General features: G+C 44.0%; 1 protein-coding gene across 2 annotated transcripts in view; it reads left to right on the top strand.

Moving 5' to 3' along the window:
- The window catches only part of QTRT1 (queuine tRNA-ribosyltransferase catalytic subunit 1), a 150,169-nt gene extending 135,637 nt beyond the window's left edge, over positions 1-14,532 (top strand). For both annotated transcript variants that reach the window (XM_069231535.1, XM_069231536.1), the window contains exon 10: positions 12,867-14,532. In XM_069231535.1, the coding sequence (XP_069087636.1) occupies positions 12,867-13,016 (150 nt within the window). In that variant the 3' untranslated portion in view covers positions 13,017-14,532. The remainder of the gene's footprint in view (positions 1-12,866) is intronic.
- Positions 14,533-15,449: the final 917 nt, after the last annotated feature.

Below are 15,449 nucleotides of genomic sequence, written 5' to 3'. Positions count from 1 at the left end.
GGCTGTTGAAAGTGGGTTTGCCCCAGACTGTCATCACCCACTTCCAGACTACAACACACCTACTGCATTTGCTGAGGCTCACTGTAAACATGCAGAAGTCACACCGACTCCATCTCAGATGCTCCCTTTCATCGGAGTTGTTCCGGGCACAGTGCAGTTATGGGGTTATCTTCCCAAGCGGCAAGTCCGGGATGTTCAGGCTATGATACCGATGTTTCAACCTCTATCCTGGATTTCGGTGAGAATGAATCTGAAGCTGCTGGGTCTCATAGTCTCCTCCATCCTCCTGGTGAAACATACCAGATGGCATATGCCGGCTCTACAACGGGGCCTGAAGTTCAGTGGGCACAGCAGCAGGGAAATCTCTCTGACAAGGTCTAGATTTTGGAGGGAACTGCAAAAGATCCGCAGTGGTGGTTAACAAACTGTGATTGGGTAGGAGGCAGATTCCTCTCTCTTCCCCAACCATATCTGACAGTAGTGACAGATGCGTCACTCCTGGGATGGGGCGGCTATGTGGGAGAGGTAGAGCTCAGAGGTGTCTGGTCTCCAGTGGAATGTGGACTCCATGTCAACCTGTTGGAGCTCCATGTGATCCGGCTAGCATTGAAAGCATTTCTTCCCTCTATCAAGAGATAAAAATGGTGCACGTGTTCACGGACAACACTACTGCCATGTGGTATTGCATAAAGCAGGGTGGGGTGAGGTTGTGGACCCTTTGTCAAGAGGCTCTGCGTTTCTGGCCATGACTGGAACAGCAGAGCATTTTCTGGATGGCTCAACATCTGGCTGGATCTCTGAACACCAGAGCGGACAAACACAGCCGAAAATTCCAAGCAGATCATGACTAGAGTCTCCATCTGGAAGTGGCGCAAGGTCTCTTTCAGCAGTGGGGAGAGCCTTGGTTAGATCTGTTCACCTCTGCAGAGAACGTGCAGTGTCAGTAGTTTTGTGAGTTTCAAGGCAGCAATTGCTCAGAGACACTTTTCGTCTTGAGTGAAACTCAGGACTTCTGTACTCCTTTCCACCCATACCACTTCTACCCAGAGTTCACCAGAAGATAAAGAACAACTGGGCCCAAGTAATCCTCGTGGCTCTGGACTGGGCATGAAGAGCCTGGTATCCCGAGCTGCTGAGCAAGTCCATTGATCCTCTAATATGACTTGCCCTTTGGGCGGCGACAGTTGACAGCTTTTGACCTTCCTCCCATAGTCTGTAATGTAATCTTGGTAGCCAGGCATCCCTCTGCCAAAACAATGTACACCTGTCGTTGAAAGAAAATTGTGTCATGGTGCACTGACAAGTCTTTTAAACCCCATTCTGCCCCTCTCTCTGAGGTTCTGTTATTTATCCTTCCCCTGGGCTCAGCTGTGGGCACTTTTAAGGGTTATTTGTCTGCTATTTCTGCTTTTTTGAGGTTTCCTGAGCAACCTTCTTTGTTGAAGTCCCTTATTGAACATAGGCTCCTCAAATGTCTTACATACCTCTGTCCTCCATCCCCATTCATTCTGCCTCAATGGGAATCTGAATTTGGGTTTGACATTTCTGATGTGCGCTCATTTTGAGCCTCTCCTCAACTGTCCTCTCATGTTTCTCACTTTGAAAACAGTCTTCCTTGTGGCCATTACATCTGCCACAGGGTTAGTGAGCTGCAGGCATTGTCATCTAAGCCTCCCTACCTTTCCATCTATCCTGACAAAATGGTGCTTTGCATTAGGGCCTCATTTCTGCCAAAAGTGGTTATGCCCTTTCGTGTAGGGCAACCCATCACCTTGCCTACTTTTTACACATCCCCACATCCTTCTAAGGAAGAGGAGAGACTCAGCCACCTAAACCCAAAAAGAGCATTTGCATTCTACCTTGATCATACGAAATAGCGCTGGGTGGATGACCAATTCTTTGTGTGGGTGCGAAGAAAGGTCGGCAGTGAAAGAGTGGACCATCTCCAAATGGGTTGTAGTCTGCATTAAGATCTGCTATGCACTGGCCAAAATGGAACCCCCTGAGGGTTTGCGTGCTCATTCTACCCGAACTACAGCTGCAACCACTGCATTAGTATGTGGAGTTCCAGTCCCCAACATCTGTCCGGCAAATATTGTCTCTACCAGCTAAGGCGTTACCGAAGGTAAGTAACTTGTTCAATAGTGGGAGGGAAACTAAGCAAGCAGTGATGCACGCAGAGTGGAAAACAGCCTACACTCTTAAGGACACCTAGAAGTAAAAGGTTTGTTTTTGTTAAGAAAAGAGCTTGCGATTGTCAGTGCATGTGCTGTCTTAGGCAAGACCTAAAAAGCAATATGTAACTTAGTTATTTCACTGGAGACAATGCTGCCTCTTGCTTCTGTTGTGCAAGTGATGGACTTATTTTGATTGACTGAATGATTGGTACCTCCATTTAGCCTGCCTTTGATGGCTCACGGTTTTGTCAGATTAAGGAATTGGGGCACAGGGAGATAAATGGATTTACTCACAATCAAAAAATGTGTTAAGTGAGTGAGGGAGCCAAAATCAGAACCCTAGTCTCTCCTCAAAATAAAATTACCATCCTACGTTGTGTATCAAATTGTCCTCTCGTTAACACACCTGGAAAGGTCTCCAGGACAATTGAGTAATATCCTCACAGGCTTGTGCAGCTGGTGGAGTTGGATCTCTCATACCTTATCTGTGGGCCAGTCTAGAATTGAAGATCACATGACGATGAAACCCGTGTTTCCTTTTGATAACACTGGTCTGTGAACTGACTTATGTTCATCTCAGTGCTGACTCCTGTTCAGTCCAGGCCCCTTTCTCAGTGAGAGAGTCCCGGTGGAAAAAATGTATCCATTCAGGAGGCAGCCAGAGTTAGAAGTTATGGCCCCACCTGATTCCCTGGCTTAGCTCTGACAAATCTCAAAGGAGGAGTGAGGATTGTAACCTGCTGGTGAACGCAGAGGGACAAGCCAAAACCATGCCCTCAGGTTACAACCACTGCACCATGAGTGCAGCCAGAGTCAATCAATCAATCAAAGTATTTGTAAAGCACACTACTCACTCGTGTGGGTCTCAAGTCATATTTATTTTATCACCTGATGCTGCATCGGGAAGCGTGGCCAAGTGACACATGTCCTACGTGTGTCACATGGCACACTACGTTCCTACCCAACTTTTTCAAAGCATGGGCTACAAACCATGGGCCAACAAAAAACTAACAAAGGATTGTTCATGTACTTTGAACCTACTATCTCAACAAATATAGGGGGTCATTACAACCTCGGCGGTCTTTTAACAAGACCGCCGAGCGGAAGACCGCCAGTAGTGGCGGTTTGCCGCTCGGCGTATTATGACTGTTGGCTGCTCTCCGTCCTTTTACGGACGGAGAGCTGCCAACAGCCATACTGGCGGGCGGCGGGGAAGTGGAGGTTGCTCCACCTCCACCGCCACGCCAACAGAACACCACCCAGCGAATCACGTCCTGTGATTCGCCGTGGCGGTGTTCTGTTGGCAGTGTGGTGTCGGCGGAGCAGCCCCCATGGCTCCCGTTCCCTCCCAGAGGATCGACGGACAAGGTAAGTCGATCGTCCGCTAGGGAAGGGGGGTGGGGGGGTGTTGTGTGGGTGCATGGGGGTGTGCGTCTGTGTATGTAGAGGGGGGGTGTGAGTGCGTGTATGCTTGCGGGTGTGATGCGTGTGTTGGGAATGAGTGCGTGCATGTCTGTATGTATTTCTGTATGGATGTGTGCGTGTATGTCTGTATATGGGTGTGCGTGTCTGACTGAGTGTGTGGATGTAGACATGTATGTTGGTGTGTGTGCGTGTGTTGGTGGTGCCTGCGTGCGTGTCGTGTGTGTGTGTGAGTTATGTGATGTTGGGGGGTGGGGAGGGGGGCCCTGCCACCTTTGGGGGGTGGCAGGGGTGGTGGGGGGTGTAGGGGAGGGAGTCGGGTGGGGGTGGGGGAGACCCCTGTCCGTGCCAGGGAAGGAATTCCCTGGCACTGATAGGGCTTACCGCCATGGATTTCATGGCGGTTCCTACCGCTGGAAATCCACGGCGGTAAGCCGGGTCAAAATACCGGCGGCGGTATTGTGGCGGCCGCCGGGCTGGAGACCCAGGTCTCCAGCCCAGCGGTCATCTCCGCCCTGGCGGGCGGAACGGTGAAGCGGCGGATGACCATGGCGGTAACCGCCATGGTCATAATACGGAAAAAAAGACCGCCAGCCTGTTGGCGTTCTTACCGCCGCTTTAACACCGTCCGCCAGGGTTGTAATGACCCCCATAGTCTTTCAACTTTCGGGATCTCTGTGGGCCAGGTCTCAAGTTGTTGGTTGGATTGCAGAGGTGTGACGATTCCTTCTTGCCCTGGTTTATCTTGCCAGTAGTCCTCCTTCAGGATGCTCTACCCCTCTCTACCCCTTGTCAGGTGTTCTCTCTGTTCAGAGAGCCATCAAGATCGTCACCAGCCTCTTCGAGTTCCCAACTGTCATAGTTCTCATGGATGTCCTGTTTGGGGCTCATAACTTCGTTTGAGTCCTTCCTTCTTCCACTTTCTGAAATGAGATGTATTGTGAGTGGCTCTTTATGCCTCCTCTCTGCTTTTATCATACTACATTCTTATTTCACTACCATCTCGACATTTCTTTGAAATGATAAGCCGAACTTTCTATCACTTTGCCTGTTTCACACCAATACAAGTTCTCCTTCCTGTATTTTAGGGTCTCTGGCGTGTCAAGCTTTGCTAGTTCAGTCATTATTGGCTGCTGGCTTTTGCAGGCTGATCATATTCAGTTATTCTGGGGTACAGAAGTTGCCATGAAGTATGATATCTTTTATTGGTCTCTCAAACAATATCCCTGCCAGAAACCTACATTTAGTGCTGTGTGGTGTTCGCTTGTAGGTTTCTAAGTAAAGGCGTATTAGCTTTACAATGGTAGCGGCGGAAACCATCCACCACACCTCACATATTTAAGTGGACAAATTCAAGGCATCAACGTAGCAGTAAATGACAGCAATATTGGATAAAATGCAACACCAGACTACACTCTGCTACTGACGAGTGCATCTAGAGTGATGGGAAACTCTATCACTCTTGACATGAATATGGTTTGTTGGGCACACATCAAGCAGTGAGAATAAGTATGCTATTTGTCTTTAACCAAAGGATGTCAGATACATATACAGTTTTATATAATTATTGACTCACAAAAATTAAGTAATCTGAGCTAATATTGAAAGATTAATCAATTTTGTTATACCGGTAAGGATAAAAAGTGTACACTAGTTGTTTGGTCACATGGAGGACAATGATGTGATGTAGGTATGTTCTAATAGTTGTTCAAGCCGAACAGGTGACACCCACTGCAGCCGACAAGTTTCTTCTCAAAGGACTTTTCCAGGCTAATATTGACCAGAGGTACAACGTAATATCCAATTCCTGTGTGTGAATATTGCAATTTGTACACAGAACCATTCGGAAAGTGATATGATAGCCTGTGTACCTGCAGATGAGAGCTGTTCCAATGACCAGCCACAGGCTGAAGGGCATCTTGGATCGGTGAATAAAATAATAAATGAAATGGTGCATGTGTCATTCAGTAGGATCACACATGTGTGATGATGCATGCATAAGTAATAATGCATGTGTGCGCTTACTGAATGACACTGCTCCAGGATGTCACGATGCAAGCTCTCTGATGGGCATGTCACATATAGTGGAAACAACAATAAAGGAAGAGTTAAGGGGGATTCTTCCGAAGGAGGCCCTCTGCAACACAGAACACTGACTCCCTAGCAGCTCCCACCAGACCACACAACACCTGTTGGGCAGAGAATCAAAGATTTCTTGGCACGGTGTCAGGAAATCACTTCAGACAAATGTGTTCTTGCTTATGTCAGCACAGTTACTACCTAGAGTTTCACTGACACCTGCCCCAATATGCCGCCTTTTGCCTCCCATCTCAGTGAGGATCATGTAGTCCTATAGGAAGATGTACAAGCACACTAACAGAAAGAAGCCATTGACCCTGCTCTCGTACAACACCAAGGAAAAAGGGGTTTTACTTATTTTCTTATCCTGAAGAAGGGTGGGTCCCTCAGACCAATCCTCATTCTCAGAACCTTCAAATGATACATCATTTTGGAACGCTTCCACGTGGTAATCCCTTCAGGGTGTCATCCTTATAGCAACATCATTGCAGCATTGGATCTGAAGGATGCATATTTCCACATCCCCATCCATTCAGCCCACCAATTCTATCTGCTCTTCAATGTAAGTAGCTGTCATTACCAACAATTTAAGGTCTTGCCGTTCGGGGTAACCACCACCGAAGGGTCTTCACCAAATCCTTAGAGGTGGATGCAGCACATTTGAGACTAAAGGGTATTCATTTATTTCCCTACCTGGACGATTAGCTTATCAAAAGCTCAAGTGATCTTCAATAGCTCATCCATATCAAAACCGTAATATCTCTCCTACACTCTTTAGGCTTCATAATCAACATCACTAAGTCACACTTGGTCCCTTTTCCTTGTTCCTGTTTTCCAGCCAAATCGTCCTCTACCAATCATAATAGTTTTGCGCCTTCTCGGAATGATAACCTCCTGCATCGCCACAGTGCCCGATGCACATGTGTCTGCTTCAGCAGAGCCTTTCAGCACAATGGTCCCAAGTGTCAACAAGCTGTGGCAGGGCTGACCTTTCAAGGACCCTTTACCACAGGTCGCCTTCACCGTGGTGCATCACAAGCAGGGACACATCTCAATCTCACAGCAGTGCAAGCGTTGTGGACCCCACAATAACGGGATTACCACATCAACTACTTCAAACTCCTAGCAATTCAGCTAGCCCTCAAAGCCTTCCTCCCACAGATACAGGACATGCTGGTGTTATTCCAAATTGACAACATGGCAGCAATGTACTACTCGCAGAAGCAAAGTGGCTTTTAGTCCCTCGCCACTGCATCCATTTGACAGTGCAGTATCTTCAGGGAGCGGACAGTGACCTAGCAGACCTACTCAGTAGGTTACACCGAGAAGGTCCATAAGTTGTAGCAAACACTCATCCTCACAGCTGCCACCTGTGCCAGGCAACCCTGTTTCTCAACTGTACTCAAAATGTCTATCATCCCTCCAGAGAAGCTCTCCAACAGGCCTGACCTTCTCATCAAGAACCATGGTCAGATCAGACATCCACAGCCCAAACAGTTCAACCTAGCAATTAGGCACCTGAGAGCCTAGAGTTCAGTTACCTATGCTCCCACAGGAGTGCAGGGACATCCTCTAGGAAGCACAAAGACCTACTACTTGAACTTTATATCTGGCAAAATGTAAGAGGTCTGTCCACTACTGTATCCCAAAACATATAGCATTACACCCTGCAGTCCAGGACATAATATGCTACCTCTTTTATCTACAGCACTACGAGTAAGCATACACTTCCATTAGACTCCACTTAGCAGCAATAGCTGCTTACATAGAATAGGGAACATTTCTTGTTGTTCCGTATATCAGTCATAAAGGCTTTTATGCAGAGCATCAAAAGAGTCATTCCCCCAAGGTTGTGTCCAGCCCCAAAGTGGAATCTCATCATAGTCCTTACCAGACTCATGGTTCTCTTTTTTAAGCCAAGACATTCCTGGCCCTTTCAGTTCCCTTCCAGGAAGGTTGCATTGTTAATGGCTATAGCCTCTCTCCTACGTATTAGTGAACAGCAAGCACTTACATTACAAGAACTCTACATCCAAGTCCACAAAGATAGGGTAGTTCTGAGAACCAACCCAAAGTTTCTGTCTGAGAGGATTTTCCCCTTTCATCTCAACCAGACCATAGAACTCCTGTTTTTTTTTTCCACAAACTTAGTCAGTGGTAGAGAGAGCCCTTCACACTGTAGACTTCAAGAGGACTCTCGTGTACTACAGTGACAGGACCAAACCCTTCTGTAAGGCAGAACAGCTGTTTGTAGCTTTTAGCAACCCCTAAAAAGGTCAGCCTATTCCAAAAGTAGGTATTGCTAGACAGATTGTCAAGTGCCACCTAAAGCTGCTATCTTAAAGCCAAACAATTTCTTCTTGTACCTTCCTGGGCACACACCACACAAAAGAAGGCCACTTCCATGGCCTTCTTGGGAAACATTTCATTAGCTGATATTGTAAGGCAACTACTTGATCAACTACATACACAATTACCAAACACTGTGGCGTGGATTGAAGGAGAAGTCATATTCCTCATGGCTCAAAAGTCTTCTTAGAAGAAAAACAAGTTGCAAACATCAAGCCCAACACTAGATGGCAGGAGTAATCTACAGCACTGTACCCTACGAACAGATGCCTGTAGAGTAAGTAACCTTTTTGATGTATAGATCAATATAAATACATAGGGGGCCCTTGGGTCAGCCGTCTTCTGTGGTTGATCTGGCTGGGCGTTATTTACACCGAGCTTCCGTCCATGACCGCGTACTGCATTAGACTATGCTTAGATTAGTTATCGCAAGCATATGTTTGCAGTATTTAGACAGCTGCATGTTTTTTCTACTTGTATTCTTTTAATTTATCTTGCATATTTTGTTGAGTTTTGTGTATTATTGTAGTTGTGTCAGAGGGTGAGTGTAAGAATTAGTCAGTGGATGGATGAAAGAATACATGCGTGCAACGATTAGTGACAGGATGTATACTTGATGGCTTATTGAGAACGTAAACCCATAAGTGACAGAAAACACTCTTTCATTCATAAACCAGACCTATTTGCATTACAAGTCTTGTTAGATCTAGCTTTCGAGCTTTAACTGTCTTACCACTCTTGATTTCCCAAAAAGCAAGACATAATGTACATCCATAGAAGGGCTTTTGGTCAGAAGATTTCATCCATTCCGCTGAATTGTCATTTACGTTTTGCTTTGCGCAGCACAGCATGTAGCAGGGGTCTCTAGGTCAGCCCACTGGCCCCCTTCATGTTGCTTTTTAAATGTTATTTCTGTGTATTAAAAAAAACTTCCATTTATTTTGCTTGTACTTCAGGTGCCCTGTTAGATGTTGATTTATTTCTTGTCTCCGTGCATTGTGACATTGTGGCTCCCTGCAATTTGACCGCTTTGTTGGGTGATCATTTCTTCCTGTTAGATACATAAAAATTGTAAAATGTGTTACACTAAGGAAAGACTTTTTTTCTTTAAATAAAAAATACTAGTAAAATGTCCATAACAGTGAATGTGTTTTTAATTAACATTTTATCGCAAGCATATGGTGACCACATTTAGCTAGGTAGTGATCTGTTTTATATTCTTTGTGGCATACGCTTGTAATAAAAATGTAAAACAAAAAAAGTAAGCAGCAAGCATTGTACCAGTGTGCCAGGGCTGGACCTGTTGGCTTTGACAGTGGATGCTGGTGACTCCCAAGTTAAACCCTAAGCTTCCCCCCTCTTAGTCACTATTCCTCCAAAATTCAGTACTGTTTGCCATTATAACAATTCCCTTGGTTGTCCTTTTGTTTTCCCTTGAGTGCTACTTCGGGAAGGCTGATGACTGCCAGGTGCAGAGTCCTCGCAATCTGTTGTGCTCTTATATTGGAAACCTGTGGTTGAACATGGCCAGGACATGGTGTGAGAAGCTGTCTTCTTGAATAAAGGCTATACCCACACTACAGCCAGAAAGCAAACCTTGGAAGAGGGCCACCCCAAGCCCATTGCTGGACGTCTGGCATTGGATCAAAATCAGTTAAGAAGATGGGACCCAAAACTCCCCACTTTGCTCAGATTCTTGGCCAAAGAAGGAGTGCTCTTTAGAACATTCGAAGAGCTACTGTGAACCTGACCTGTTAACCGTCAGCGAAACAGCCTCCCAGAGGTGGGAGGACTTAATCCGAAGTGTACACAGCTTGCTGGTGAACTTGTATTCTTCTGAGCACCTAGAAGCCTGCCAGCTTGCTCAGAGAGGAAAAGCATGTACCCGATCCTGCAGGAGCGGAGACTGCCCCAGAAGAGAAGCCCAGTGCTGTTTGGGCAGTGTGGAGGTCTGAACTTGTTACTGGCAGTTTAATCAGGCCTGATCCGAGTTGTGAGGGATCGCTCTGCCTCCCTATGTAGTTCAACTCGCAAACTGTGTGAAGTCTCGACAACACTGCGGGTCAACTTGCCCTCTTGCATCTTCTCAGCGTAACCACAGGGACCTATTCTGCCACTGCACCTTCCCCAACGTTCTGTAGGTCTCAAGACTCCCAACAACAATACCGTAGTGGAGAACCCTCACTGGCCTGGTGGTGGAAGCTGCCTTAGACCTATATCTGTTGCAGAGTCGGCCCAGCTATTCATTTGTTTGTGCGATTCCATGCCTGCTGGCCGAGGTACCGAATCACCTTGCCGAACAGCATCTCTGCAAATGGATAACACAAAGCCTGAAGTGAAAGACTGTCTGGGACTCGGAAAGATAATTGACCATGGTTTTTATCCAGGATTCCCTGCCTGTCTTGTGGCCTTTCGAACATGTCTGATAATCCCTTTATCCTCAACAAAAAACTTTGTGGTGGAATGCCCCGGGCATTGTTTCCTGAAATGGTATTGTTGTTTGTACACATTAATCAGATTTGAATTATATGTTGAATGAAACGAACTAAAGACATTATGATTTCTATATTTCTAGTTTGATATTTTTAGTTGTAATTGAAAGGCTACATTGATACAAAATAACATTTGATGGTTTAGTTCAGAGGTTCCGAAACATTTTAGAACTACAATCCACTTTTTAGAACAACACACTTTTGGGACCAACTTAGCTTTAATGGACATGAGGCGGGCTGCGATTTTTTTCAATGTAATAGTAGACATGCTTTCAAAACGATGTGAATTTCCAAAATAACATACTTTTTTAAAAACAATTTTTTTGTATTTCTCACTAACAGCAATTGTTTTCAAATGTCCACATCCTTCGAAATGTCTTCATCAGACTATGGCCAAGATATTGATCTGCAATGATGAACTGCACTGGAGCCGGAACACTTTTCAGAGCTGGGTGCTAACCTGTGTCATCTGTTCACTAAAATCACAAGGCTTCTGAGCAATCATGCTGTTGATTGCATAAGATTAGCCTCCCTGTCTTACCATAAAATCCAGACTTTCTGCCCACCATGCTGTGAAAAATGTACATTTTATCTAACTTGAAAAAACACTTCTTCACCACAGTATCAGGGAGGGCCTCATTTCGATTTTTGTGTTAAAACAAGGCCCAGTAGTTCATTTTTGCCTCCACATACGTAAAATGTGACTACGTAAACACCGCCCAAAGGTGTTGAATTGATTTACATGAGCACCGGTTCGCATAATATAAAGTCAGATTCATTTTGTTTAAAGCACAATAGATTAAGTGATTTGCCTAGAGCCAACCCCAGGACTCAAACTGGTTTCCCAGACCGAAAGTCAGTCGCTCTGGTCATTAGGCCACAACCGTATTTCTCAATTTATGTACAAATGTAATTAATTGTTGTGGAATTATTGTGCTTGATCATGTGTAGTGAGCACATTCTCTGTTTAAATGGTTTTGTGAAGTAAATAAACAAGACTTGCAAGGGTTTATGTTGAAACTGGACTTAGGGACATGGTTAAGCAACTTTGCACCAGTGGGGCTGGAATCATTTGACAGTGCAGTGTGCTGACATCAACATTACATCACTGAAGTAATAGTGATTGTCGAAAATCTTAGCTTCTCACAAGGTGTGGCAAATGTATTCAGCAGGAGAGCGGTAAAGGTGTAGTATGTAGTAGGTGGTGCAATCCAGAGTACACCCCTGCAAGTCTATTACTAAAGCATTATGCGATAGCGCACTGTCATTTACAGAATGCACATTTTCCATTGCAATGGTAACTAATTTTGCACAGAGATAGTTTTAATGACAAAAGTAAAAAACTCACAAATGATGTGTGGAAATCGAGTTTCTGTGAGTATGTATCATTTGCACATCAAACAGTGAAGTGTCTTGATTTGTTTTGATCCAAAAACAATCTTTGATTCCATCACACATCAGAATTGCAAAAAAGTGCTTCACTTTTACTTTCCTGATTGCTGATATATTCTGAAATATGTGCACAGTTAATTTTCCAGGTACTTACATTTGGATGTGTTAAAAATGACATCCTACAGCCTCTCCCAGTTGTCTCTCCTTGTACCCCACCAGGATTGTCAGATAGTTCACTTTATTTTTTAAAACATTTCTTTATTCCTTTTATTGAGTCTACAGGTAGTTCACTTTAGAAACTCCTCTCACTTTGCAGTCAATAGAAAGAAAAGTAAACACCATTTTATGTGTTAAAATATTAAGCAGCGATTTGTCAGAAGGGAACTTGACATTTGACCTCGTGGTCTGAACCACAGTAAATGTGACAAAATGTAAAGGTTTCCTTATTTATTGCTCTTTCTATGACCCTCTAGAAATCGGCTGACGACCCACAGTTTAGAAAGGCTGATCTAGTTTCCAGGTAGACTAGGTTAGAAGACAGATTTCAGCAATGATAGAGTGCGGTCCCTTGACTCTTAGAGCTTTTTTTTTTATAAAGTAATAGTTTGTTAGTAGCCTGGAGTGAAACTCCAGCAGTCTCAACAAAAGTGAAGACAGGACTGCAGATGCTGCCGCTGTGTTACCTGGAGCCTAGCATTGGTAATGACTAGGCTGTTTGCAGGTTTGCAAACACCGAACTAGCACAGAGAGTGACAGCTAGCAGTGCAGATCTGGAATCCTCACTTCATTGAAACAAAGCCTATGCGGAAACAACTAAAATCAGTTTGAGTAAAGTGGGAAATGGCATCATTAATGGATACCCGCGCCTCAGAGTCCTGATGTTTATTACTGCTCCTCTGCCTGCATTATCTACTGTTCGTTTCACAAATTGTTCTTGACTTTTTTCTTCCCATAGCTGAATCTGATGCTGTCTGTGCGAGAGAGCATCCTACAGCAGCGCTTTCCGGAGTTTGTGCAGGACTTTATGAGAACCATGTACGGTGACAAGAAGTACCCCAGATGGGCCATCGATGCCCTGGCATCAGTCAACATCACGCTGGATTGATGCTTCAGGACCTGTAATCCCAATCTCTTGAAGAAGCATCAACCCTACCTCCGAAACTTGATTTCTGGGACTATTCGCTAATATGTAATTTGTACCGGCCACTCAAGCCAAGAACTGAGGCCCATGTACCAGAAGGAATTGTTCATTCTCATTCCATTAATCATTCTAACCAACACGTTGTACTAGAGGGCTGGGCAGGGCACACCGCAATCCAAAGCTGCATGCATGGCTTTCGCCTGACCACGGCTGGTGGAGGGTTAAGCAGTAGAAAGCAATGTAAGGAGATCTGCTTCCACGAAACAGTGCTCCGTGTGCTTGAATTTGTTGTACCTCTTGGCTTTGACGGAACATATTTGGAAGCGGAGGACGAACAGACTTCTTGAAGTTGCATGAGACCCCCTTCACTGTATTGTGTGCCCGTACTGCAGTGCCATGTGTGAAGAGAGTTGTCGGGGGACCCACACACATGAATGTGTAGGTTGGGGGAGGGGGTCCAGTGTGATGAGTTTTGCATTTGCATTGTTTGTTATGGCCCCTTGAGATGAAACCACAAGGAAAATCAGTTTCTTACTCTGCATGTGTTAAAGTCTATTAATTTCATGATAAATTGGTCCCATGCCCCACCAGAATGTACAGGACAACTAAACCCCGTGGCCACACATATACGAAGTTGCAGGTGAGAGTCTGAAATGTTGGCGTGTCAAGACATTTCAGTATGAATCTGGGTATCTATATATGGCTCGCCTGGTGAAGCTTACATTGCACGTAGGCACGTTTGGGGTAAATAACGTTATACAGTTTTATCTTTTTGTATTGGCTACCAGTTTTAATTCCCACCCCCTAGTCACTTGCTATTTATTTGAGAAGTCTCCCTCAGCTCTTCAACCTTCTTGTGAGAGCTGGCACTCTACCTTTGATCGTATCATCGGTGGTAAGTTTGTTGCTAAGACTTCTCTCCTCTAATCCTGGCTCATTATCAACACTTTGCCCGTGTCTCATTCATTCCTGATCAGTCATGGCATTACTGAGGACTCTTAAATCTGCTGTATTTTTTATTTTCCTTTTTAGTAAATTTTTGTACAACATTATTTTAACATGCAAACGATACTGGAGTCCTTTGACCAGTTCTCACATCAGTTCCAAATTAAATGGTGTCTGTCAAGCAGCAAACAGCCAACGGCTTGTCTGCATTTTATGCTTCACGTGGCGTCACTAGCTTACTCCCCAAGAAAGAATTCATACATTGCACACCCGATTGTGTAGGAAAGCATTTTATTGGACGTTTTTGGGAATGGGTCTCCTGGAATAAGTAGGTTAATGCATAGGCCTTTGATTTTAAGTATAAATAAACCTTGATATGTTTAAAACTGCGTATGAAATGCATTGTTTCACATTGACATCTATTTGTTCACACTTAGATAACCATTGTTGCAGAGAGGTGTTTTCTATATACTCAAAAACAAGTTTTATTTAATACCTTCAATTAGGTTTTTGATTAAAGGATCCATTTACTACTTTTCTTGTGTTTTCAAGTCGTCTGTCGGTATAGATATATTGAAAAAGTGTATTTGTAATTGATTGTGACTAATCTTTGATTTCTTATAAAGGAAAGAGATTTCTCCTCAAAAGCCTGCTAATCCTGAATTCGTAGGTAGCTGAAGGAAGGCTGCACCAAATAATTGGAAATTTGCTAGAAATAGATTTCTTGAAAGAGAAATGATCTATCAGTAATGTTACTTTTCAATCAACTCTAATATTACGTGACTGCAAACATGTTCCTGGAGGTGTAGATTTGTCATCTTTGTGAATCAAACTGTTCAGTCAAAGAAAGGACTGAATGAATTATGAGGATCTTGGACACAGAAACTGGATGTCTGTGAGTTCACCTGTTTCAGGCATAATTAATCAATTTAGAAATAAGGAAGCTTCAGTGTGAGCATTTTAAAGAAGAAAAGTGTAATAGGAAAAAGGTTGTATTTCATTCTTCTACATTGGACTCCGGCCAATGTGAGAGTAGAATAGCTGTTTGTAAAAGGGATTTGTATTAAAGGTATGATTGTATGAATTCTTCAGAAAGTATTGCTTTCGAAAAAGTAGATATGTTTCACCTGGTTTACTTTTCTTTCCTGTATCAGGACACGGATCAAATTGATGTTTTCTAAACTGATATAAAGATAGTATAGAATCATTCTTCCCCTGCTCTAATAATCTACGTCTTTTTTTTAAATAATTCGTATATTCGTTAATTCTCTCTGCTCTAATAATATACGTTTTTCAGTGTGAGAAAGTGTTAGGTTACAATTTTTACCTTATTGTAAATAATTTAGTTATGTCTTTTTGTTGAACATTTTGTTGACCCACAACGCAGGCTTACAACTCTGCTTCCGAGCCTTAAATAACTGGTAAAGCAGTATAACCCTTTATTGGGGGCTA

This window comes from Pleurodeles waltl, chromosome 4_2, assembly GCF_031143425.1.
Source record: "Pleurodeles waltl isolate 20211129_DDA chromosome 4_2, aPleWal1.hap1.20221129, whole genome shotgun sequence".
Taxonomy (NCBI): Eukaryota; Metazoa; Chordata; class Amphibia; order Caudata; family Salamandridae; genus Pleurodeles; species Pleurodeles waltl.
Note: the sequence above shows the minus strand (reverse complement) of the source record. Positions and strands in the feature narration are given on the sequence as shown.